The sequence below is a fragment of the Episyrphus balteatus genome, chromosome 4 (assembly GCF_945859705.1).
Source record: "Episyrphus balteatus chromosome 4, idEpiBalt1.1, whole genome shotgun sequence".
NCBI classification, from domain to species: domain Eukaryota; kingdom Metazoa; phylum Arthropoda; class Insecta; order Diptera; family Syrphidae; genus Episyrphus; species Episyrphus balteatus.
This window is the reverse complement of record NC_079137.1, coordinates 3671439-3698112: the sequence shown is the minus strand read 5'-3', so window position 1 is coordinate 3698112 and position 26674 is coordinate 3671439. Positions and strand designations below refer to the sequence as shown.

Here is a 26674-nt window from a genome sequence, read left to right as displayed (position 1 = left end):
TTTCCATACAAGTTATCGATAATTTGTATGGGACTCATTTTAGCTCGGCTAAATTTTTTCGATAATTTGTATGGGAGCTAAAATTTAGCGCGAGCAGCGTACCAGGCTTTAGCTAACATATTAGAAGACCAATATAAATATTTCCCTTTATAATGGCCAATACTCAACTTTTTAATCTATTTGACTTTTATGAGTTAAGGCCGTGTGTGAATTGCGTTAAATAGTTAAATATGTGTTAATTTTTTGACACTATTGAGGTTAATAAAAAAAATTCAGCTGTATGGATTATTGTTTAAAATTTTTTCTGCCATGATACTCCTTTTTAATAAAAAAAAAAAACAAAACAAAACCATCCGCAAAAAAAATTTAACCCAAATTTAACCAGGTCCCAGAGCCCAATAAATTTTTAACAGCTGAAAATTTTGTATTCACCTCAATAGTGTCAAAAATTTTACACTGTGTTAACTATATAATGCAATTCACACACGGCCTAAGTCAAATGCTATAAATTTTATATCATAGCTCTATTTCAAGCTTTTCACTAAAAGTGCTTCTAAATCTGGCCCCTTTAGTCCGTCTCACTTCTGAGGTGAAAATAAAAGGGAAATTTTCTTCGGGATCAAATTTTATCATTTTGACATTTCACCTAGTCACCACTCCTAACATTTGTATTATCTATGGCTGGTGGTTTTTTTTTTAGCAAATTTGTGTTTTCTCCTAGACGTGGTGACAACTACTGACAAGCAAAAAAGTAAAATCTGTATAAAATCAACGATTCAAATCGGAATAAAAAACAAAAAATTATTAAAAAAGTAACCAAACTGACAAACAAGTGAACAAAATAAATAAAATAAAGAATCTATAATTTCTTCAACTTCAATAAGGGAATGTTCTCATCTGGCTCACCTGTAAGAATGAATGTTATGCAGCAATCCACATCCAATTTTTCCTACGGTGAACGCCCTCAAATGGGTTTAGATGTCGAATTCGGAGCTGATCCAGCTTCCGGTGGTTTCTTCAATACCGATTATAAAAAACATGATGATTTAAAACAAATGTTAGATAGTAATAAAGATGGACTAAAACTGGAAGCAATGAAAAGAATTATAAGCATGTTAGCAAGAGGTCGTAATGCATCTGACTTATTTCCATCTGTTGTCAAAAATGTTGTCTCAAAAAATATCGAAGTAAAAAAATTAGTTTATGTTTACTTAGTTCGATATGCTGAAGAACAACAAGATTTAGTTTTACTATCAATTAGCACTTTTCAAAGAGGTTTAAAAGATCCAAATCAATTGATTAGGGCAAGTGCATTGCGAGTGCTTTCAAGCATTCGAGTGCAAATGATTGTGCCAATTGTCATGTTGGCAATAAGAGATTCTTCTTCGGATATGAGTCCGTATGTTAGGAAGACTGCTGCGCATGCAATTCCTAAATTGTATTCATTAGATCCTGAACAAAAGGATGAATTGGTTTTGATTATTGAGAAACTTTTATCCGATCGAACCACTCTCGTGGTGGGATCGGCTGTAATGGCTTTTGAAGAAGTCTGCCCGGAGAGGGTTGATTTGATTCATAAAAACTTTCGAAAGCTTTGTAATCTTTTGGTCGATGTTGATGAATGGGGTCAAGTCATTATTATTAATATGTTGACGAGATATGCCCGAACCCAGTTTACTAATCCAAATGCCAATGAACTTAAAGATGGTTTGGGTACAGAGAATTCTGAAAAATTCTATGACCACAACGATGATGATGAGAATTCATCGGATGACGATAAAAAGAAAAAACGACGATCATCCTCAAAGGCAACTATTTGCTCATTAGACTTGGATCATCGTTTGTTATTACGTCAAGCGAAACCATTGTTACAAAGTCGTAATGCTTCAGTGGTTATGGCTGTGGCACAGCTCTACCATCACGTTGCTCCACATAATGAAGTTAATATCATCGCACAATCGTTGATTCGTTTGCTTCGTGGTCATAAAGAAGTCCAAAGTATTGTATTGACTTGCATAGCATCGATGTCAACAAAAAGGAAGTCAATATTTGAACCATATTTGAAATCATTTTTTGTCCGGACAAGCGATTCAACACATATTATGTTGTTGAAGTTGGAGATTTTAACTAATTTGGCATCGGTTACAAATACTCCGATGCTATTGAGAGAATTTCAAACTTATATTAATAGCAGTGATCGGGTATTTGTTGCTGCAACAATTCAAGCAATTGGACGGTGTGCAAATTCGATTAAAGAGGTGACTGATACTTGTTTAAGTGGATTGGTGCAGTTGTTGTCGAATAAGGATGGTAAGATAAATTTTTATTTTTATTTATAAACTAATACAAAAATCAATTCCTACTATAACTTCATATAAATATTGAATACTTGAATAGGAAAAAAAGAAACTAATAAGCATTTAATTGTTTGTTGGTTCCTCCTTGTTCGACATGCCATAATTTATGTTACATCATTAAAACACGCTAGAAATATTAATTGCTTAATATAATCGTGGTAATTGACTTACGGAAACATTTTTCAAATTGTTAGTGAAGCAGTGTAGGAGATTCAAACGAACAAAAAAAAAAAAATAAATAAATAAATATTTCTCGAGAGGATCATGATTCCCCCACTTAAATATGTGTCATATTTATATAAAAAAAAAGCGGCGGCAAAGCTTCAGGCTTAAGATCATTACATACAGTGACGAGCAAAAGTGGTCAAATGTTTTGCCTTTTTAAAAAAAGTTGTTTAAAACTTAGTGTTCTTTACATAAATTAAATCGTTTTTATTTTATTATTTTTCTATATTATGCCACCATTCATTTTCCTGATTAAAATTTAAAAAAATGCTTCATTGTCCAAAAATGGAGAGTATCATATTGGTATTTGGACTTGACCAATTCTGCTCGTTTTGGAAAAAGGCTTTTGTTTCAATATATTGAGTCTACTAGAATTATTTTTAACCACTTTTAACAATGCCGCGAGATAGGATCTATCAATCTGTGAAGAAATAATTTTAAAATTCGGTCGTATTTCAGCTTAATGGAAAGCTCAAAGCTCATCGCTTTTAGACTTGTGTTTTTTTTACTGCGCTTACAATTTCTTCAAAAATTTTAACAGCTTTTCAGCCAGATTATATCAGGGTCTTATGCTGACTACGAAACTGTCTAAAATTTTTTATTTCTGAAGCAATATTTGACAATTTTAAAGGTTTTGGTGGGGTCTTCATCTAGTTGAAAAATTATATTAGACAACACGGAGTCTTCTTTTGCCAAAAAACTTGGTAAATTGTTTCGTTTTATATCAGGATAGGTTCGCTTGTTCATTATTTTTTCAAAATTAGCTAGCAATCCACAAGATAACACCGGAAAATATTCTTGAGTCCATAATAATTTATGTCCGTTCTATAAACTTGATACTGCTGAAATGTTTTTTCCAGTTTTGGATAGTAACTAGATTTGCATTCTATTTCTTCTGAGTTCTCGTCAATTCAATCTACTTTTCCCATTGGTTATTGATTCTTTTTTGTGGTTATAGTTAAAGTTTTAGTAAAAATTCATCTAACCTAACGATTTTTGACTTAAAAAAAAGGTTTGGTGATGTTCTGTTTGAGTTTTTGGGGGGAGTTCCCGACCTTTGATAAAATTTGAAGATATGATGAGGAGGAGAATCTATCTTGATATATAACGGTACAATTTAACAAGTTTTTTTGGCAAAAGAAGACTCCTTGTCGTGTGATATAATTTTTCAACTACATGAAGACCCCACGAAAACCTTTAAAATTGTCAAATATTGCTTCGGAAATCAGAAATTTAAGACAGTTGCGTAGCCAGCACAAGGCCCTGACAAATCTGTTGAAAATTTTGAAGAAATTGTAAGGGCAGTAAAAGAACGCAAGCCTAATAGTGATGAGCTTTGAGCTTTCCATTAAGCTGAAATACGACCGAATTTTAAAATTATTTCTTCACAGATTGATAGATCCTATCTCGCGGCATTGTTAAAAGTGGTTTATAAAGAACACTAAGTTTTAAACAACTTTCTCAAAAAAGGCAAAACATTTGACCACTTTTGCTCGTCACTGTATCTGAGACCAACTTAATGATGATGTACTTGCATTTGTTAGTACCAGGAGTGTTTAACACTGTCTATTGGTCTTATTGGGAATGACATAACTGTCGCAATCATGTTCTATTTTATTTAAAGATGTAATCTTTAACATGTACACTTCCTCGGTTCAACGTAGTTTTAATAAATTGAAATTGTAAAAAAAATGTTCTTTTCTTCCAATTTTTGTTTGTTTGTTCAAAAATGTTTGAATATTTTTAATACACTCCTGCTCAAAATTAACGCACACTTTTTTCTTCTTTAGTCATACCCCTAAATCTTATTTAAAATGGCTTTTAAATTATTTGTTGTATTTTTTTGTGTTTGGTTATTATTAAGCAAGTCAGAAAAATGCTAAACTGCAACAGTATTATCAACCAAAAAAAAGATGAACCAAATTTAGCAATTTAAGGTCTGAAAACTGATATTAAAATAATTTTTGTTTTTTAAGAAAAAAAATTTTTAAAAATGGAAGCACGTGACAGTTCTTTCCAATAATTTTATTCAATACTTGGCATTGTCTCCTCTAGCGCTTATGACAACTTGGAGTCATCTATTCATTCCACGAATTAACATTTGAAGGTTTTATTGTAACTTTTCTTTCACTCCAATTTTCTGTGGATCAAGAATGCTTGGAGGTGGATTTCGGCCGCAAATGCACTTTTTTCAACATTTCCTAGACATGTTCTATTGAATTCAAATCCGAATATCTGTGTGGTCAATTCAAGGGTGGCATATTTTAATCTTGAAGATATTTTCAAACCACTCTAGCATGCATTATCGTGCATCAGACTGAACTGTGGACCAAATCTAGGGGTGATTGGAACCGCATGGTGTTCGAGGATATCAGTCAAGTATTTTTGGGTATTTAAAGTAGGTCTAGGAGAGCTCACTAACTCCGTAGGTGTTGTAAAGCAGAGTTTACTTCATGAAAATTTATGACTCATCTCTAAAAGGTTAGCGGGTTGACAGATAGACTTCAGCATATCTCTCCAAATCTTCCCCACAAACATTTTACTCCATACCTTCAATTTAAGATCACTCCTGTCTTATTTGAGAAAATAACCACGATACTGTGAGACAAAGTAATAGTAGGAATTTTCTGTAAAATAAATATGATGTGCGTTAAATTTGAGCAGGAGTGTAGTTAAAAAAATATTTTTCTAAGGGCCAATTTTTCAATAGTCAGTTAAACAGTCAGTTAGTACTTATTCCCCAGATAGAGACAAAATCAATTTTTCAACGGTCAGATATAGCTTATTCCTAGGAATAAGACATTTATTAGAGGAATAAAACTATCTGCTTCTTTCAGAGACGAATAAAAATTATTCTAAGGAATAATCTCAACAAAAATATTCTGTCAATGCTCAACGCAGTTTTGAAGAAAATATTGATAAAATGGATTTCTTTGAGATTATTAATTATAAAGATATTTTTTTTCACAAATTTAAAGCCTATGCGTTTAAAAACTACAATAGTCTAAGAGCCCACAGCAAATTTTGGGAGTGGAGGTATGTATAACCAAAATGTGAGTATGCACTTTTATAGCCTTATGCGTTCTAATAACGAATTCAAAAGTCTGTCAGCTTTAAATCGCGGCTTTGTATTGTTTTTAAGAGGTTGAAAAATGTGAGTTTTCCAATTCATATAAGTAGGCTAAATTCACAATATTTCATATTCTTTATACAGCAACTGATGCTCTGTCATTTTTCCTAAGCCTGAAGACATCGATCTTGACGATACGATTAATAGAATATAAGCTTTTTAAGCGGCTTTGTTTTGGAGATTTTTCTGTTTAATTTTTTGTTTGTTATTTTGAACTCAAAACTCTCCACGAAGAGAGTTGATATGGATAGTTAAAAAAGCTTATATCTTGATTTCTATTTGTCATATCACCGAGATTGAGGTATTGAGGCTTAGGGGAAATGACAGAGCATCATTCCTTATATTCAGAATGTGAATTTTTGCTTATTTAGCCTACTCACATTAATTGGAAAACTCGCGTTGTTTAACCCCCCGAAAACCATATAAAGCCGCGATTTAAAGCTGCCAGACTTTCGAAGACGTCATTAGAAGGCATAAGGCCATTAAACTGCATACTCACATTTTAGTTATACCTCTACTCCCAAAATTTGCTGTGGGCTCTCGGTCTACAAGGGAACACAAGAAAACAAAAATAATTATGAATAAAAATGACGTTTAATTTTGAATATTTTTGAATTTGACATTTTTTTTCTTATTCTGTAGAATAGATTTTTCTTGATTGAAAAATTCAATTTTGCTATCTGATTGTTGATGAGCCTAATAACTCTATTTGTCGAACAGTTAACTGACTGTTTATTAGAAGATTGAAAAATCGGCTCTAAATGACTTGATTTTTTAAGAAATTTGTTGTTTTTTTGTAAAAAAAACTTCTAACTCTAACAATTGAAGGCCTGTTACTTTACAGCGCTCGCATTTTAACTCTTATTAGAATGTTTACTTTTTCCAGAAGTGTTTCATGTAAATGCATCCGTTTTTTCGTTGCATTCATAACCAAAATCAGATTTATTTTTCTATTTCATTCACGTGAAAGTCTCAAAAAAGAAGCGTTAAAATAACAGTTAGGATAAAATTTTAAGAAATATTTTGATTGAAATCTTCAATAACGAATAGAACCAATGGTTAACGATCCAAAGATAAATTCGATTCACATGAAGAGAAAACTGAAACTTGGTATAGATGATTTTTGTGTAATTTCCTAGCCCCGTTCTTTTCTTTTTTTTGATATATCTCCTTTAAAAAGTGAACCTCCTATACAAAGCCGGAGAGCTCAAACCGAACCTAGGCTATTAACTCCCGATGCTTTCTTGAGTGCATTTAGGATAGTTACATATAACAAGCAACGAAATGATTTTTTGACCTACAAAATTAATAAAGGAAAATAGAAGCAAAAAGAAAAAATTAAAATGTTTAATTTAATAAACATTGAAGCAGATTTTTAGAGTTCGATTTTTTATGATTGTCTCTAAAAATTGCCTTGAAGGAGACAAGAGACGTAAAATATAAGAGTCCATTAAAACGGGTTGGGGTCGAAATTCTGTATGTTGCAAAATTCTGTATTCAAAATACTGTATGTCAAAATTCTGTATGTGTAAAATGCTGTCGGAACAAAATTCTGAAAGTCAAAATTCTGTATAGCAAAATTCTGGTTGGTCAAAATACTGTATTTCAAAATTCTGTACATCAAAATTCTGTAAATCAAAATTCTGTAAAAATTCTGTAAAAAAATATCGTTTTGATAATGTAAAAAAGTGCGCGCGCACTTTTTTACATTATCAAAACAATATTTTTTTACAGCATTTTTACAGAATTTTGATATACAGTATTTTTCCGTACAGAATTTTACAAAACAGAATTTTGCATGTCAGTATTTTGTTCATACAGTATTTTGACGTACAGAATTTTGTATTTACAGTATAATGACGTATTCTGTACGTCATTATACTGTAAATACAAAATGGTATTACAGTATTTTGACCCCACAGAATTTTGTCGTACAGAATTTTGACAAGCAGAATTATGACCCGCTCCCCATTTAAACCTATCTGCATTATTCACTTCACTGGGCACTGGCTAAATATTTAGTCAACGTCATTTTCTGAACGGTGTTACGGACACCTTAAAACATCATTGCGATTGGCCTTTAAATGTCGTGTGTATCAAAGGATACAACAACTAAGGAAGCTGCGACGACAGAAACATAGTCCTTGTGTCCGTGTGCGACATTAGCACGACAAATTATGGTAAAAGTCATTGAGGAACTTAAACTCTTATAGGAGGGCAGCGATGGCACCCAAAACTATGCTCACCGTCCGCTCCTTATAATTATAGGTATGTGGTTCAAGCGTTTTTGGCGATCTAGAGCTCGTGCTCGTACGATGTGCCCACTGACGACGATGGTAGAAATCAATTCATTTTTTTTTTATGGGATAAATTTTATATTTTGATATGTTTGTCACAAATTTGTTTTAAAGGTTGAGTCGAGGTACCGATAATGGAACTCCTCGAATAAACCTCAAATTCCTATGGTGGGGGAAACAATGTCCTGAGAGCTCCGTTTCCAGACTGTGTTCGCTGTTCCTACAAAAAAAAATAAAGAAAAATTGTTGAATAATTAGTGGGAATGGGTTAAATTCATTAGTACTCACCTGTTTGTTATGTTTTTTTTGTTATAATCGGCGCAAAATGTAAATTTTTTTAAAGAAATTGGATCGACGCCATCCACGCGGAGCAAGAAACCAAAATAAAATGCAAAATAAAAATGAATGCGTTCTAAAGCGAAGCCGAATATGTCTACGATCTAATGAGAACGTAGATTATCTACCGTACCGACTACCGAGGTGGATTTATGAATTAGGTTTGTGGATTAGATAATTTGGGCTTAGAACCCGTTTCAAATATTTTTTTTTTAGTTGCAGGAATAGATGATAGAGGGCGAAATAGATTCTCGTCTGAGAAAAAGAAAGACAATATGACGTCATTCGATTAAATGCTGCATTAAATCGGATGATGTCAATTGCACATAGAAGACATAGTGGGGGTTATGTATGATAATGAAACAGCTAATAGCGCATGATGGTCATGGGTTGAGTATACCATTGAATGATGGTCATTTCTGTGTCAACCTCCAGATAGTGTAGAGTACCTAGTGAGTTTTCTTTAAGAAGTTCGAACGTGGTAAGTTTCACTTACGAGATAAGAAAAAAGTGCAGTGCGGCAATTTTTTAAACATTTTTTTTTCGAAATAGTAGTTCCGCCGGAAATAATATAAGCCACATACTCTAAGGAGCAAATAAAAAAACGTTGAATACAGGAAGTTGAATAAATAAATAATAAATTTTCAAAAAAAGAGGGTAAGTGATAATTTCTTAAGTTATTAAAGACATGACCTGACCCCAAATCCATTTAATAGGGAATTGGCGGTCACAGACAAGGTCGTGGCCGCCGAGGTTTAATCCTTTTTGAAGGATTTTTTTTTTTTAAATCTTTATGAGATCCAGTTTTATGGTGTATTGGAAGGGCACACCACCCTAACGACCTCCAAATACCCTACAGAGAAAATTGAAGTTCAAGCTGCGCACTGGATCGAGAATTAAATTCGGTTTGGCAAATATATATAGATATAAATTACCTAGCCAAATTACAGCCAAATAGAGCGGGAGTAGCTCCGTAAGAGTGATAGAACCTCGCTTTTGGCGAACACATAAAAAAAGTAAATTTTAACAAAATCTAAAACGTATGTACGAATTTTTTTTTGGCGTGATATTGTGTTTTTTTGATTTTTCTTAATTTACATATATATATATACTTATACCTATTTAAAATTTATTCTTTAAATTTTCAATTTTTTTTTGTTCAATGGTTTTTTTTGTTGTTGAAAATTAGTGGCAACTAGGTTTTGAGTGATCTTAAAAGGTAAAAGTTTTGAAGTGGTGTCGTAGGGCATTAAAACCACGAATAGCCTTTTCCTCCTTCGTGGGCGAAATTCGTACCTTTTTAGAGTATATAAAAACCGCTATAGACTACTATACAGAGCTCTATATAGGTAGGGAAATTAGCGAGAACGCGGGCGTTTATAAGGCCGAGAAAAGTAAGGTCATACTTTTCATTAAAAAAGGGGCTAAAGGTTTGCCATAAGGTTTAATGCCATATGCCAAATTTGCTAAGTTATAATTATTTTATTTTGTTCACATTTTTTAGTCTGCCAATAATTTTTTTTTGCTCATTGAATTGTTCCGTTATAAGTTTAACGTAAATTTCTTTTTTTTTCTGTTATTTATTTTTTTTTGTACCTTGTGGTATCGAATTCAAGATATTTATTTTTTTTTTCAAATCCAATGCGACCAAAAAAATTGTAGTTGATGATTTTTCTATTATGAAATTTCGAAAAATTATTCTTAATAATAAATGTTTGTGAATCACGCCAATGCGAATTTTTTTTATTCAAACTTAAAAAAGTTTGAGATGGCCTGTTAAGGATTTTTCAGGGGGTGGAAAGGGGCGGATAAGTGTTCTTCAACTAGGATGAAGTGAAGGCGTGAAGAAGATGCCTATTGAGGGGAGTCCCAATGGACGTTATATGGGCTCCAGGCTGGGAGGGGGCAATGCTGCAAAACATCAGCAGCACAACAGTAAACTGGTCATGGTTGGAATGGTAAGAGAAGTATAAGTGTTTTTTTTTGTTTTCCCTTTTTGAAATTAAATGGCACGATTTATGTTTTTTGTTGTGGTTTTCTTCGGGTCCCAGGACAAGATCCCCTCCCATATCCGGCGAGCTAAGCCGTGCGTCGCCAGCGTGCCAGTCCTGAGTGTCGAATCTCCTTTTTCCTTTTTTTTTCTATTCTACCCTACACTCTTACCTAATGAAAAATTTTGTCATGGTCGCACCGGCCATCCTACCTATCCTATTCCCTGCTCACTTCCTATCCCTGATCCTTAAATCCTTTTGTGAATCTTAACCCGCAACAAAATGGCGCCCAACGTTAAGTGCAAGTTTTTCGTTCCTGTTTGGAACTTTTTATCTCCGTAGACTCATACAACGTAACGTATGTCATGATGGGAATAGCTCTTAAGAATGTCCAATCATTTGCGACGCTGCGTTGGATGAGACTACTGAGATCAGAATGTTCTAAATTATATGTTGTCTACTATTGACTGCGTTGGGAGAATCCGAATTTCGGCATGTCTTTAAATAGAAGGTTTTGACGTACTATTTAAATCGCGGCAGACTTTTGGGTTTTAACAGCGTAGTCAACGTCGTGTTCTCACCTGTTGAGGCTAGTGAAGCGGTGGTGAATTGTATGTCTTGCTCAGGATAGCTCTTAAGCATGCCCGACCAATTGCGACTTTTCATCCCCAATCCACTAACAACAGCAGAGGTGAACATTGTAATGTATCTATGTCGTCGAAAAAAATTTCTTCTGCTTTCCAACCGAATGGGTCAGTCTACGAGGTAGATAGATAGATACGCCTTTACTTCCGTTCCGTAAATAGGCAAACAAAATTTTTTTTTTGAAGACAACCGCCTCCTACACCCCCGTATGATATGATACAAAACCCCGAATACAAAATCAATAAAGAAAAAAATAGATCAATACAAGATCATTTAAAATAGTTAAAAATTGAATTGGAATAAATCGTTTGTTTTTGTGTTTAAAATCAGATTGGTTATCCTTCGGAAAGAATAGATAGTTGACTTCGTGAATCCCTAGATTTTGGGTTTAGAAATCCAGTAAGATTGACTTAGTGAAATTAATTGATAAATATTAAAACATATTTTTTTCTTTAATTTACTATAAGGTAAAAGTATCTATTTTAGATAATAGATAGTTTTTATAAAATAGTAATAAGATATAGGATAAGAGGGTGAAGGTAATAATCAGTTAAGTTTTTGTTATTTTAGTTTCAACGTTTTTTTGTTTTTTTTGGTGTTGGGTTTTCCATATATAAAAAGAACAAAAGAAAAAAAACATTAGTTTAGTTTTTTTTTCATTCATAAGTAATATTAATTACTTATATAGACTTATTTACATTACTTAATTATATAGTATAATCCAGTCAAATAAGGGTTTAACCTCGGAATGAATGTTAGTAGAAATTTTTTTTGCTCAATATCTTCCTTTTGCCATTCTATAACATATCTCAAAAGTCTAGAAAAATCTCATGTCCGCTTGTCGCGATTTCAAGGTCAAATCGCGAAATGGAGATTTTCAAAATTAGCAAAAATAGGCTATGGTATTATATACACATATGATACATGATTTCAAGGTATTTTTTAATGCTGATTCCAAAAAATCTAAAATCAAGACAATCTGACGTCTCTGGAAAAAGTTATACCTGTTTTACATCTGTCAACTCATATTATTATAACAGTTGCAAACTTACTGCCGAAAAACCCTTAAAAGTTATGGTAGATGAACCAAATTTTGCATGAAGATTTTAGAATCCATCATTATTAAAAATCGAAACAATCCATTATAAAAAATATATATGCCTACGAAATAATGGTATTTTTTGATGGAGGGGCAAATTTTAGGATATGCACTAAAAAAGATTCTTGTTCATCTTAGGAATAAGTGCTAATAGGCTAATTTTTTCATTTTAATCTTTGTTTGGATATTCTTTAACTACCCTCAAAAATCTAAAAAAATCTCATGTCCGCAAGTCCTAATTTTCTTGGTTTGAAAATAAGGTGCAGATTTTAAAAAATTAATAAGAAAAGTTTAAATTTTTATATGTATACCAACATAAGCGACATGATTTAAAGGTATTTTTTAACACTTATTCCAACAAAACTCACAAACAAGTCAACCTGACTGTCCCTGAAAAGTAATGCACCTTATTCATGTTGATCTGACACAAATATCTGAAGTGTAGTATTTCAATTTTTTAAAATCTGCACCTTATCTTCAAACCAAGAAAATTAGGACTTGCGGACATGAGATTTTTTTAGATTTTTGAGGGTAGTTAAAGAATATCCAAACAAAGATTAAAATGAAAAAATTAGCCTATTAGCACTTATTCCTAAGATGAACAAGAATCTTTTTTAGTGCATATCCTAAAATTTGCCCCTCCATCAAAAAATACCATTATTTCGTAGGTATATATATTTATTGTAATGGATTGTTTCGATTTTTAATAATGATGGATTCTAAAATCTTCATGCAAAATTTGGTTCATCTACCATAACTTTTAAGGGTTTTTCGGCAGTAAGTTTGCAACTGTTATAATAATATGAGTTGACAGATGTAAAACAGGTATAACTTTTTCCAGAGACGTCAGATTGTCTTGATTTTAGATTTTTTGGAATCAGCATTAAAAAATACCTTGAAATCATGTATCATATGTGTATATAATACCATAGCCTATTTTTGCTAATTTTGAAAATCTTCATTTCGCGATTTGACCTTGAAATCGCGACAAGCGGACATGAGATTTTTCTAGACTTTTGAGATATGTTATAGAATGGCAAAAGGAAGATATTGAGCAAAAAAAAATTCTACTAACATTCATTCCGAGATTTACCCCTTTTTTCTCCTTATTTTACTGTATTAGTAGGTTTTGTTTCAAGATATTATTTTTGTTTTCGTTTCAAATCAATCATATTCTTGAAACAGTTTTTATTTTTTTTGGTTCTGGGAAAATTTTCTTTTGAATAAAGATTGAAAAGTTCAATATTTTTTTGTTAATTTATTTATTTATTTCATTTATATATTTCATTTGTTTATTTACGTTTTTCGTTACTTTTTTTTTGGATTTTTTTTCTGTTGCTGTTAGCAAAGGAAAATTTATATATTAAGTTCAAGCCTAAGCCTGAATTAATTTTTGAGAAATTGTGTTTTTTGTTTCAATTTTTTTTGATAAAGTCAAGCATTTCAACTAAGGTTACATTGCTCTGCGTGATTGGTTTCAAATTTTGTTTTTTTTTATAACGAGTTTTTTTTTGCGTTGCCAATAATTGGGTATGAGACCCGAGAAAAAATCAAATACTTCAATTAAAAACATAAATACAACTAGGGATAGAGTAGTCACGCGATCTTTAGCGAAAAGAATATTAAACAATACCAGTAACATGGCACCCGTGAGACATTCTCCGAAAAGCACTCCAGCGCCTCCAACAGCTGGAGCAAATTTGTTTAACTTCCCTCCTCCACCCTTGCCTAGACCTCCTAGTGAGGCCAGGAATACCGAATCTCTTTCAGCACCATCGTATAGCAGCTTGACTGGGTTAGCTTCATCGGTGGCTGGACAACCCGACGGGTCAGATACCTTGGTGCCAAGAACTGACGATCCCCAATCAAATCGACCGTCTATTTCAAACGACTGGAGGCTAAGTTTAGGGAATAATAGTGTTCCAAATTTAGGAGCTGTAGGGAATCGCGAATCCGTAGGTAATCGAGAGCTCGGAACTATGGATTGGGTCATGGAGTCAAGGCGAACCCGAAGCCTGATAGACAATTTGTGCGCTAGAAACACAGAGCCCCCAAGCGATCCAAACCTGGGAAACCTTGTTGGTTTCGAAAGTGCAGGGTTGCAACCTGTTACTGAACCGGTTCCAATTAATACACCGTTCCAAACGTCCGCTAGGTCCCAAGCGAACGAGCCAAGACCAGCACCCCCTTTAGGTGAAAATTTTATGTTAGGAACTGGTGCTGTACGCAAACCAGTACCACGAACTGTAGATATGCGAACCAACACGTGGGTTCCACCTAACAGAACCCTAAATGATCCTAGAAATGAACCACATGAACAGAGACCTGTTTTTAATAAAGAATACAATACAAATAGAGTCCACCGTGAAGATGAGTTGGTAACGGAAAATCTAAATATACCAGCTGAATTAAGAACCGTTATAAATCTTGCAGTAGTTAAAGCCTATGATTCATATACCAGTTCTATGATAAGTGAAATTTCAGAGTCATTGAAAGTAGAGGTTAAGAAACATTTCGTTGAGTTTCTCGCCGATATTAATCATGCGGTTCGAGAAACACCTCCCACCGAAAAACAAATGCCAAAGCTTAGCTCTAATAAAGCTAAGCCAAAGCCAATCAAAAATAACCAACTAACTACAAACGCACCAACTAGGCAAGAACCATTGGTAAATCAAAGCCATAATTTTGGAAATGATTTCTATCAGCCGATGAACGGCAATACACAAGCGTATAGCGCACCTCAACAGTCGTTTGCTAACTTATACCAGCAAACCGGAAATCCTCCCGATGAGTTGTATAGACAGCCTAATTATCCTCCTTATAGGGTACCTATCAAGGTGGATAAATGGGTAATAAAGTTTGATGGCAAACCTGACTCACTCACGGTGGAGGATTTCATATTTCGAGTAGAGACTAAGCAACGTCAGTACAACTGCTCATGGGCTGAAATTATTCGAGACTTTCCTCTTCTTCTCGTACCCAAGAGTAGTGCCGAGGATTGGTACTGGCGCTTTCAAAAAGCTAATTTCCACTTGGATTGGCCCATGTTGCGTGAAGCATTATTGCGTCAGTTCCGAAACCCAAAAACCGATATGGATGTCATGAAGGACATAATGGACAGGAGGCAAGGTACTTGGGAAAACAGCGAAGATTACTTCAATGCTATTGATAAGCTCAAATCCCAACTCAGAGTACCAATTTCGGAGCTTGATTTAGTACGAGTACTAAAAAGAAATTTAAACGATCGAATAAGTGGTCTTGTGTACCCACAAGCCATTTACTCGATCGATCATTTGAGGTTCGTTTGTAAAGATGCTGAAGGAGTTGTCAATTTTAGAGGACGAGATGCTCAAAAACATAATCGACCACCAGGCCGATATAATGCAAACGAAATATCCTATATTGAGGAAAATTTAGATGGTCCGCCAGAGGTCTTGGCGGCATATCAATATACCGGGTTCAAACCTAAAAATAATAGTAATTTCGGCGAGGCGAGAGCGCCTCAAAAGGATTACAAGTCTTCAACTAAAAATATAGTATGTTATGGTTGCGGTCAAGAAGGAGTTATCGCACCGAAATGCCCTAACTGTCATCCGGAAAACCGTCCGAGGAACACGACATCAGTGGGGGTGTCGTGTTCAACACAGACAACCCAAGAGGACCTGGAGAAGAACTAGGTGAAAATATTAATAAAATTTTAAAAAGAAGAGAAAATGAAAAAGTAATAAAAGATGTTAAAAACGATGAAAAGCTCACGCGTTTGAAGCCTTTTCACATTAGGGTTAAAGAATACAATTTAGCTAGAGATAGGATTTTTAATAATAACCAGGATGAAAATGTTTCAAAAAGAATTTTAAGAACGCGCGAACGTTTCAAACTAAGAAAAGAAATTAAAAATAAGATTTTGTCTACGGTAGTAGATACAACCACTGATCTCAGACCTTACGCTAAAATATCTATAATGGGAAAAGAAATTTTAGGGTTACTGGACAGTGGGGCCAGTGTTAGTATTCTAGGAAAAAATTGCATGTTATTTGTTAAGCTTTTAAATTTGAAAATCACCCCTTACAAATCAGAGGTTAAAACAGCTGACGGTAAAGGTCAGATAATAGTAGGAAAAATAAAAACTGAAGTTATCTACAAAAACAATACCCAAGAGATTACGTTTTATTTAGTCCCCAATTTAGACCAGGAGTTGTATTTAGGTGTCGATTTTTGGAGAGCGTTTCAGATAGCCCCATCAGTAGTTAGTTCAATTTCCGTTCCTGAGGAACCCGGCGAAGTAAAGAACGCACATCAGCTAAATCCGGAGCAAGAAAAAAAGTTAAAATCAGTGAAAGATAAATTTTTGGATTATGACCGCCATGGTCTAGGTAAAACCTCACTGATGGAGCATGTGATCGATACCGGAGATGCGGTTCCGGTCAAGCAGCGTCACTACCCTGTTTCTCCTGCGGTACAAACCGTTTTGTATCAGGAGATAGACAGAATGTTGGAGCTCGGCGTGATTGAGGAAAGTGAGAGCCCTTGGTGCTCACCCGTTGTACTCATAAAGAAAACAGCGGAGGACGGGAGCATAAAACACCGTTTTTGCCTCGATTCGCGTAAAGTAAATGCGTTAACCAAAAAAGATGCTAATCCACTTCCTCACATCGAAGGGCTTCTCAGTCGTCTATCTGATACCTACTATATCAGTAGTGTAGATTTGAAAGAAGCATTCTGGCAAATACCGCTTGAGAAGGAGAGTAGGGAGAAAACTGCGTTTGCGGTACCGGGGAGATCCTTGTACCAGTTTACGGTCATGCCCTTTGGACTGTGTAATGCTGCCCAAAGGTTATGCCGTTTAATGGACAAGGTGATTCCTGCACGACTCCGGGAACGCGTCTTTGTGTATTTAGATGACTTGCTCATAGTTAGTCCCGATTTTGATACCCATATAGCACTTTTAGGTGAAGTAGCTGAATGTCTGAGAAAGGCGAATCTCACCATCAACTTAAAGAAGTCGAAATTTTGTTTTAAGGAATTAAAATATTTGGGCTTCATAGTTGGTGGTGGGATGGTGAAGACTGATCCGGCTAAAGTAGAAGCCGTAGTAGATTTTCCGCTACCCAAAAATTCACGGCAAGTTCGCCGTCTATTAGGTCTTGCCGGATGGTATAGACGATTCATTAAGAATTTTTCAACCCTAACCGCTCCTCTAACCGATACTCTTAAAGGGAAAAATGCAAAGTTTCGAATGACTGAAGAAGCAATAGTAGCTTTCGAAGAATTAAAAAAATCATTAGCCAGTTCACCAGTACTTGTGCGACCCGACTTTTCAAAAAAGTTTTATATTCAGTGTGATGCATCTGATTCAGGGATAGGTGCGGTGTTGTTTCAAAGAACGGATGTTGGTGACGAACACCCGATTTCCTATTTCTCCCAAAAACTCAATTCGTGTCAACGAAATTACAGCGTGACCGAGAAAGAGTGCATGGCGGCGGTGATGGCAGTTAAAAGATTCCGGCCCTATGTCGAGGGTATGGACTTTGCTATTATCACCGACCATGCCAGTTTGAAATGGCTTATGTCGATGAAAGACCTTAGTGGCAGACTAGCGAGGTGGTCGCTAGAATTGCAATCTTATACCTTCGACATAGAGCACCGAAAGGGATCTTTAAATGTAGTGCCTGACACTCTTTCTCGGGTACATCTGGATAGTTTAGAGATAAAAGACGTAGCACCCATGATTGATTTGGAATCCGAAGAATTCCAATCAGATGAGTATAAACAATTAATTCAAATAATTACCGACCGCCAAGATCAATTACCTGATCTGAAAATAGAAGACGGTTATGTATATAAACGGTTCCTACCGATCAGTTACGAGGGAGATTATTTTGAACATAGCTGGAGACTATGGATCCCAGCCGAAATGACCGAAGAGTTAATTTCCAAGGCCCATGATCCTCCGCAATCCGCTCATGGTGGCGTTGCAAAAACCCTTCACCGGCTTACGCAGTATTTTTACTGGCCAAACATGACGGTCCAAGTGAGAAATTTTGTGTCAAATTGTTCCGTGTGTAAGCAAAGTAAAGCCAACAACCAAATACTTCGTCCCCCTATTACTACGAGTTTTGTTCCCGATAGGCCTTTTGAAAAATTGTATATTGATTTTTTAGGACCGTACCCGAGATCAAGACTTGGTAATGCATATATATTTGTAGTCCTTGATCATTTCTCAAAATTTGTTTTTCTTAAACCTTTAAGATCGGCAAATACAAATAATGTAATTAAATTCATGCGTGATGAAATATTTAACGCGTTTGGCGTTCCACAGGTCATTCACTCTGACAACGGCAAGCAATTTGTGTCGAAAGATTTTCAAAATCTTTTAGAGAAATATGGCATACGGCATTTGAGAACCGCAAACTATTCACCGCAATCAAATGCATCCGAGAGAGTGAATAGAACTTTATTAGCTGCCATTCGCTCCTATTTGAAACAGGATCAGCGAGATTGGGATGTGCACATAAGTGACATCGCAGGAGCTCTGCGAAGTTCCATACATTCATCTATCGGCGTATCTCCATACTTCGCGCTTTTTGGGATAAACATGATGACGCATGGGAGTTGCTATGAACTCGCCAAAAAGTTGAATATGATAGAAGATAACGAGTTGTTTATCTTGGCCAGAAAATTACGGTTGCAATGCGTGAGAGACAAAATTAAAGAAAGTCTAATCAAAGCTAATGAAAAGAGTGCGAAAACATACAATCTTCGATCCCGCAATGTACGCTTTATACCCGGCCAAGAAGTATACAAACGTAACTTCATCCTCAGCGATTCATCTAAAAACTTAAATTCCAAACTCTGTCCGAAATTTATAAAATGTAGAATAATAAGACCGATAGGTAACTCAATGTACGAAATTGAAAACTTGTCCGGAAAGAAATTAGGTGTATTCCACGCAAAAGACCTAAAACAGTAGAAAAAAAAAGTAAAACCCTGTGATAAAAAGATCCAATCTTAACCCTGTGCAATATCCATGTCAATGTCCGTCCATCAAAGCTTAAAGTATAGTGCAATACAAAGCGATAGTTTAACCCCACATATCTATTTATATACCCAAACATGTTTACCTGAATGAATATTAACGCCAAGTACCTGATAGTTTTAGAAACCTAGAAACCAAAAGAACCTCTGTGATATTTAAAAACAAAGAATTTGTAGATCTGTGATATTTTAGTTTAATTATTTATACCTAGTATGCTTCCAATCTGTGATATTTTGCGTAGAGAAACTAATTTTTTTATTTATTTATTTATTTATTCATATTTATTTTAAAACCCGTACTGATATTAACGACCTGTGATAGTAGATTAGAAAAAAAATATTTTATTTATATAGCTTTGCTAATATTCAATTAGCATTGCTAATAATCAAAACAAACTTAAAAGTTCAAACGCAAAATAATTTCACTATAGACAAATCTACCAAGGTCAATGACTTTTTATCTATAACTTCACGTTGAATACATACTAGAATAATAAAAGTATCTTGAAATAACAACTCACCAAAAGATACAAATTGTAACTTAAGTTTGTTGCCCGGCTCATTTGGGGTGGGTTAACTTCCCCACGTTCTTCATTAAAAATCAAGTTACCGGTGCTCCTGCCAACGTCCTCGTTGCTGTGGAACAGACTTCCGAGTCAGTTGGTTTGTTACGGACACCTTAAAACATCATTGCGATTGGCCTTTAAATGTCGTGTGTATCAAAGGATACAACAACTAAGGAAGCTGCGACGACAGAAACATAGTCCTTGTGTCCGTGTGCGACATTAGCACGACAAATTATGGTAAAAGTCATTGAGGAACTTAAACTCTTATAGGAGGGCAGCGATGGCACCCAAAACTATGCTCACCGTCCGCTCCTTATAATTATAGGTATGTGGTTCAAGCGTTTTTGGCGATCTAGAGCTCGTGCTCGTACGATGTGCCCACTGACGACGATGGTAGAAATCAATTCATTTTTTTTTTATGGGATAAATTTTATATTTTGATATGTTTGTCACAAATTTGTTTTAAAGGTTGAGTCGAGGTACCGATAATGGAACTCCTCGAATAAACCTCAAATTCCTATGGTGGGGGAAACAATGTCCTGAGAGCTCCGTTTCCAGACTGTGTTCGCTGTTCCTACAAAAAAAAATAAAGAAAAATTGTTGAATAATTAGTGGGAATGGGTTAAATTCATTAGTACTCACCTGTTTGTTATGTTTTTTTTGTTATAATCGGCGCAAAATGTAAATTTTTTTAAAGAAATTGGATCGACGCCATCCACGCGGAGCAAGAAACCAAAATAAAATGCAAAATAAAAATGAATGCGTTCTAAAGCGAAGCCGAATATGTCTACGATCTAATGAGAACGTAGATTATCTACCGTACCGACTACCGAGGTGGATTTATGAATTAGGTTTGTGGATTAGATAATTTTGGCTTAGAACCCGTTTCAAATATTTTTTTTTTAGTTGCAGGAATAGATGATAGAGGGCGAAATAGATTCTCGTCTGAGAAAAAGAAAGACAATATGACGTCATTCGATTAAATGCTGCATTAAATCGGATGATGTCAATTGCACATAGAAGACATAGTGGGGGTTATGTATGATAATGAAACAGCTAATAGCGCATGATGGTCATGGGTTGAGTATACCATTGAATGATGGTCATTTCTGTGTCAACCTCCAGATAGTGTAGAGTACCTAGTGAGTTTTCTTTAAGAAGTTCGAACGTGGTAAGTTTCACTTACGAGATAAGAAAAAAGTGCAGTGCGGCAATTTTTTAAACATTTTTTTTTCGAAATAGTAGTTCCGCCGGAAATAATATAAGCCACATACTCTAAGGAGCAAATAAAAAAACGTTGAATACAGGAAGTTGAATAAATAAATAATAAATTTTCAAAAAAAGAGGGTAAGTGATAATTTCTTAAGTTATTAAAGACATGACCTGACCCCAAATCCATTTAATAGGGAATTGGCGGTCACAGACAAGGTCGTGGCCGCCGAGGTTTAATCCTTTTTGAAGGATTTTTTTTTTTAAATCTTTATGAGATCCAGTTTTATGGTGTATTGGAAGGGCACACCACCCTAACGACCTCCAAATACCCTACAGAGAAAATTGAAGTTCAAGCTGCGCACTGGATCGAGAATTAAATTCGGTTTGGCAAATATATATAGATATAAATTACCTAGCCAAATTACAGCCAAATAGAGCGGGAGTAGCTCCGTAAGAGTGATAGAACCTCGCTTTTGGCGAACACATAAAAAAAGTAAATTTTAACAAAATCTAAAACGTATGTACGAATTTTTTTTTGGCGTGATATTGTGTTTTTTTGATTTTTCTTAATTTACATATATATATATACTTATACCTATTTAAAATTTATTCTTTAAATTTTCAATTTTTTTTTGTTCAATGGTTTTTTTTGTTGTTGAAAATTAGTGGCAACTAGGTTTTGAGTGATCTTAAAAGGTAAAAGTTTTGAAGTGGTGTCGTAGGGCATTAAAACCACGAATAGCCTTTTCCTCCTTCGTGGGCGAAATTCGTACCTTTTTAGAGTATATAAAAACCGCTATAGACTACTATACAGAGCTCTATATAGGTAGGGAAATTAGCGAGAACGCGGGCGTTTATAAGGCCGAGAAAAGTAAGGTCATACTTTTCATTAAAAAAGGGGCTAAAGGTTTGCCATAAGGTTTAATGCCATATGCCAAATTTGCTAAGTTATAATTATTTTATTTTGTTCACATTTTTTAGTCTGCCAATAATTTTTTTTTGCTCATTGAATTGTTCCGTTATAAGTTTAACGTAAATTTCTTTTTTTTTCTGTTATTTATTTTTTTTTGTACCTTGTGGTATCGAATTCAAGATATTTATTTTTTTTTTCAAATCCAATGCGACCAAAAAAATTGTAGTTGATGATTTTTCTATTATGAAATTTCGAAAAATTATTCTTAATAATAAATGTTTGTGAATCACGCCAATGCGAATTTTTTTTATTCAAACTTAAAAAAGTTTGAGATGGCCTGTTAAGGATTTTTCAGGGGGTGGAAAGGGGCGGATAAGTGTTCTTCAACTAGGATGAAGTGAAGGCGTGAAGAAGATGCCTATTGAGGGGAGTCCCAATGGACGTTATATGGGCTCCAGGCTGGGAGGGGGCAATGCTGCAAAACATCAGCAGCACAACAGTAAACTGGTCATGGTTGGAATGGTAAGAGAAGTATAAGTGTTTTTTTTTGTTTTCCCTTTTTGAAATTAAATGGCACGATTTATGTTTTTTGTTGTGGTTTTCTTCGGGTCCCAGGACAAGATCCCCTCCCATATCCGGCGAGCTAAGCCGTGCGTCGCCAGCGTGCCAGTCCTGAGTGTCGAATCTCCTTTTTCCTTTTTTTTTCTATTCTACCCTACACTCTTACCTAATGAAAAATTTTGTCATGGTCGCACCGGCCATCCTACCTATCCTATTCCCTGCTCACTTCCTATCCCTGATCCTTAAATCCTTTTGTGAATCTTAACCCGCAACAACGGAAATTTAGATATCCCAGTAAATCGAGTTAGTGAGACTTTTATTGCCTAACTTTTCAGCCAACTTTCCAGTTGGAATCAAAGTTATTGAGCCTTTAATAAGCGATGAAGCGTATTATTTTGATTGCATTTCCTAAATCGTTCGACTTGAGTCCAACTGGTCAGAGCATTGTATTTATTTGAGTTGCAACAAAAGCAAGATTTCGCTAAGTTTTTTGTAAGGCAAATTAATACAATGATCTGGTTCATGGGGATAGTAAAATACTATTATTTTATTAGTAATCGTTTGCTGTTGTAACTGGACAAAATTCTACGAACCTACTATTAAAATATTACTTATTAATTTAATTTATTCATTCAGTCAGCTTTATTCTTTTAAATTTTAATATTTTCAGTGCCTGGGCCCATAACCTTTTGAAAATATTCAATATTTAATTTTTAAAAATGATAAAACAAAATTCAAGTTTTTAGGGACTTTTGAAATAGCAATATCATAATAGCCGAGCTTAAGTTAAGAAATGACTGTATTTATTTAGTTCAAATTTTTCAATTCTAGTATTTGTCCCGTCTAGTTTAATTCAAACTAAAAAAACTGTTTCCGACTGAGTTAAGAACCAAATATGTAGTTTCTAACCATTTTGTTTATTTACTTGGATTTCAGTTTATCCCTGTTTATGGTCAAATGACTCTTACATTTGTGTTTTGTATAACTTCTAATTTCTGTTTTTCCCTGTCATTAACAAATCCGGTAGTCTGAATTTTCTGTATTTAGGTTGGAATTAAATTTATATCAATTTCTGTATACAACTTTTGATAAAGGTTTTAAATTGTCCATCATTTCTCTTTTTCAGAACATATTGTCGCTGAAAGTGTAGTTGTCATCAAGATGCTCTTGCAAACTAAAGCAGCTCAACATTTTGAAATAATCTCTCAGATGGCTGGTCTTCTTGACTTTATCACTGTTCCAGCTGCACGAGCTTCAATTCTCTGGCTTATTGGTGAATATAATGAAAAAGTACCGAAAATTGCCCCCGATGTTTTAAGAAAGTGTGCAAAAACTTTCTGTGATGAGGTAAGTACAAATTAAAAAAATCTAAAAAAAACAACAATTCAAATCGCTCTTTTTTTTTCAATTCTAGGAAGACGTTGTAAAACTTCAAGCTCTCAATCTAAGCATGAAACTTTATTTGGTCAATCCTCAACAGACATCTCTGCTTTGTCAATATGTTTTCACTTTGGCACGTTACGATGCTAACTACGATGTTCGTGATCGTGCTCGTTTTTTGCGTCAATTTATTTTCCCTGCCCATGACCTTAGCACAATATTCTCGAAAAATGCCCATAGCATCTTTTTGTCCCCAAAACCAGCTCCAGCATTGGAAGGAAAATATCAAGGCAGAGATCATTTTCAACTTGGTTCTCTGTCACATTATTTGAATATGCGCGCCAATGGCTACAGAGATTTGTCTGATTTTCCCCGAGTTGCTTCCGATTCAACGCTTCGTAATACTGTACCCTATGAAGATGAACTTCATGCACAGCAAAACTCATCTCAAGAAGTAGTAGACGCTGGCAAAGAAGGAAAATATTTTACAAACAAAAAAGATCAACATTCCGAATCTTCGGATGAATACAGTTCGAGTGAAGAATCATCTGCCGAAGATGAAGGTACTGTCAAAAAGACAGTCACCACAGAACAAAAGAAATCAGATGAAGATTCTGATACTGATGATCATTCAACAACGGTCAGCAGTACCTCTCAATCCAGTTCGGATGATTCTTCGTCTTCAGACAAAGGAAGCTCCGAATCGGAATCCGAAAGCGAAACTGAAAAGGCTGACGACAAAAATCCAGCCCCTCAGCCGCAGCCTGTGAGTGAATTAGATCTTCTCCTAGATTTAGGTGACATTCCAACTGGAGGAACTATCATGACTCCATCGCAAGGTGGAGTTTTATCACCAGGTAAACAAACAAATATGTTTAGTTTTTTCAGATTTTTTTATTGAAAACGATTCATTTAAAGGAACTCCAGGAACTGGCTTATATTCTCTTGTAGAAGTCAACCATATCGATCTAGTGGGTCCGTCCTATATTAATCACAACCATTTGACACTTCTGAATAAGCTATCTGGCAATGGTCTGGGTGTTACTTATCGCTTTACTCGTTCCCCGCATCTTTTCTCATCTTGTATGGTGTCAATCGAGTTAGTTTTAACCAATCATTCCAACGAAGAATTACTAAATATTCAAATGGCTCCACCGAAATCACTTCCATCTGGTATGAATGTCAAAGAAATCGATCCGATTCCAAACCTACAGCCGCAACAAAGTGCAACTCGTCTTTTGGGTCTCGATTGTAAAGATTCAACTCAAGTTGTTGATCTTGAAATCCAGTCGAACAAGGGTAGTGTCAAAATCTCCCTTAAGACACCCATTGGAGAGCTTATTCGATCGGTTTATACTGAAGAGAAATACTTCCGTGAAGAATGTCAAAAATTACGTGGAATGAATGAACATCAGTGTAACGTACCATGCCAATACACTGATGACCAAAAATCACTAAAAACGAAAATATTCCAAAAACTAAATGTGGCCAGCATTAAAAGCTCTGATCCAGATTCAATGTACTTTGTTGGTCAAACATTGTCATCAAAGAGTTTAGTGCTTATTTCATTTATGCTATTGCCGAATGATGTCAAGGTTTTGGTTAATTGTGAAAAGATGGTTATTGCATCGATGGTGCTCAATGAAATTCGAAATGCAATTACTGGACAAAATTGAGCATTTTAGTCTTAAAAACTTAACACTTAGCTTACTTAAATATACTTGTTTATATGCTTTTTTCATGACTTAAACGTAATAAAAATACTATTTGTGTCATATTCATCAGTTGCTTCTAGAAAAAAAAATGTTTTTTTAAATTTTGAATTTTTAAATTGAAAAAAAAAAAAAAAATATGTGCTCTTTTTAAAGAGCGAACAAAGGCTCGACAACAGCCAATTTTAAGAAAGCCAACAAGGTAACAACAATCAACTATTCACAGCAGCTTCAATTTTGTATTCCATGGTTTTGAAATCTTCCATTGCATATTTGATTTGCAGAAAATGATGAAATTGCAAGAGAGTAAAGCTAACTATGCAGATGATAGGTAAGTAAAATAGAATTTCACTTTTGCAAAAAATTCAAGCAAAAATAATTTTGCATCGTAAAGAAAAATCGGCATAATAGTAATGTTAGGCATTTGAAAGTTTCACTTAGAGTCGTTTGCTGAATCGAAACTTAAGCATTTAAGTTCTACGTAAATCCTTATGTGACAGTTTGCGCCGAGGAAAAAGTAGGAAATAAGATTTTATGTTCAACATAAATCGATTCAGCAAATGTCCCTTAAACAAACAAAATAATTTTTTTTACGTGGAACTTTTGCCAAACACGACTTTCCTTCTGTAGTTAAATTGAAAAGAAATTTAGGTTAATTGGTCTTGAGATCTCTCTAAAAATATGAGACAGATCTCATGAAAATATAAGTACTGAAAAGAGATTAATCTAATTTTTTTTTTGCATACGACCCAATGTGATTTTTTTTTTAATATTGAGGAGTGTTTAGATGGACGAACAAATTTAATTTTATCGTTTTCTGGATCCTTGTTTGCATATAGAGGCCACAGAAAAAGTCAAATTTCTCTAAGGCTAATACGAGGAGTTTTTGAATTATGTACTGTCTGTTCATTCTACACCAATTCTAGTGCTGATAGGTACTGCATGATGTTCGAGGATATCAGTCAGATGTCTTTAGAGACTCAAAGCAGTTCAACTCAAGCTTACTAACTCCGTACGCGTTGTAAAGCAGAATTCTTCCCAGGAGTATTTGTGACCCATCTCTGGCATGTTCTCAGTTTGGTCATAGGTCATAGGTTTTCATCGGCGGCGTTTACAGCAACCTAGTTCTAGGGCGAACTATAATTGCAACGCCTTAATTTACACTACAAATTATGGTCTTCTTGTTATTGATAAATAATTTTTTTTTCAGTACTG

At 34.7% G+C, this 26674-nt stretch overlaps 1 protein-coding gene across 1 annotated transcript; it reads left to right on the top strand.

The window, feature by feature from the left end:
- Window positions 1-709: 709 nt before the first annotated feature.
- Window positions 710-25528, top strand: LOC129919109 (AP-3 complex subunit beta-2). Its single transcript, XM_055999957.1, has 4 exons — window positions 710-2310; window positions 23494-23714; window positions 23782-24604; window positions 24666-25528. The coding sequence occupies exons 1-4, from the start codon at window positions 888-890 to the stop codon at window positions 25421-25423; spliced, it is 3225 nt and encodes a 1074-aa protein (XP_055855932.1). The 5' UTR covers window positions 710-887; the 3' UTR covers window positions 25424-25528.
- The last annotated feature ends 1146 nt before the right edge of the window (window positions 25529-26674 follow it).

Coding starts and splice junctions, on each gene's coding strand:
- LOC129919109 (XM_055999957.1), top strand. CDS start 888: ATGTTCTCATCTGGCTCACCTGTAAGAATGAATGTTATGCAGCAATCC. Junction 23,715..23,781: donor CAAAAACTTTCTGTGATGAG/GTAAGTACAAAT, acceptor TTTCAATTCTAG/GAAGACGTTGTAAAACTTCA. Junction 24,605..24,665: donor AGGTGGAGTTTTATCACCAG/GTAAACAAACAA, acceptor ATTCATTTAAAG/GAACTCCAGGAACTGGCTTA.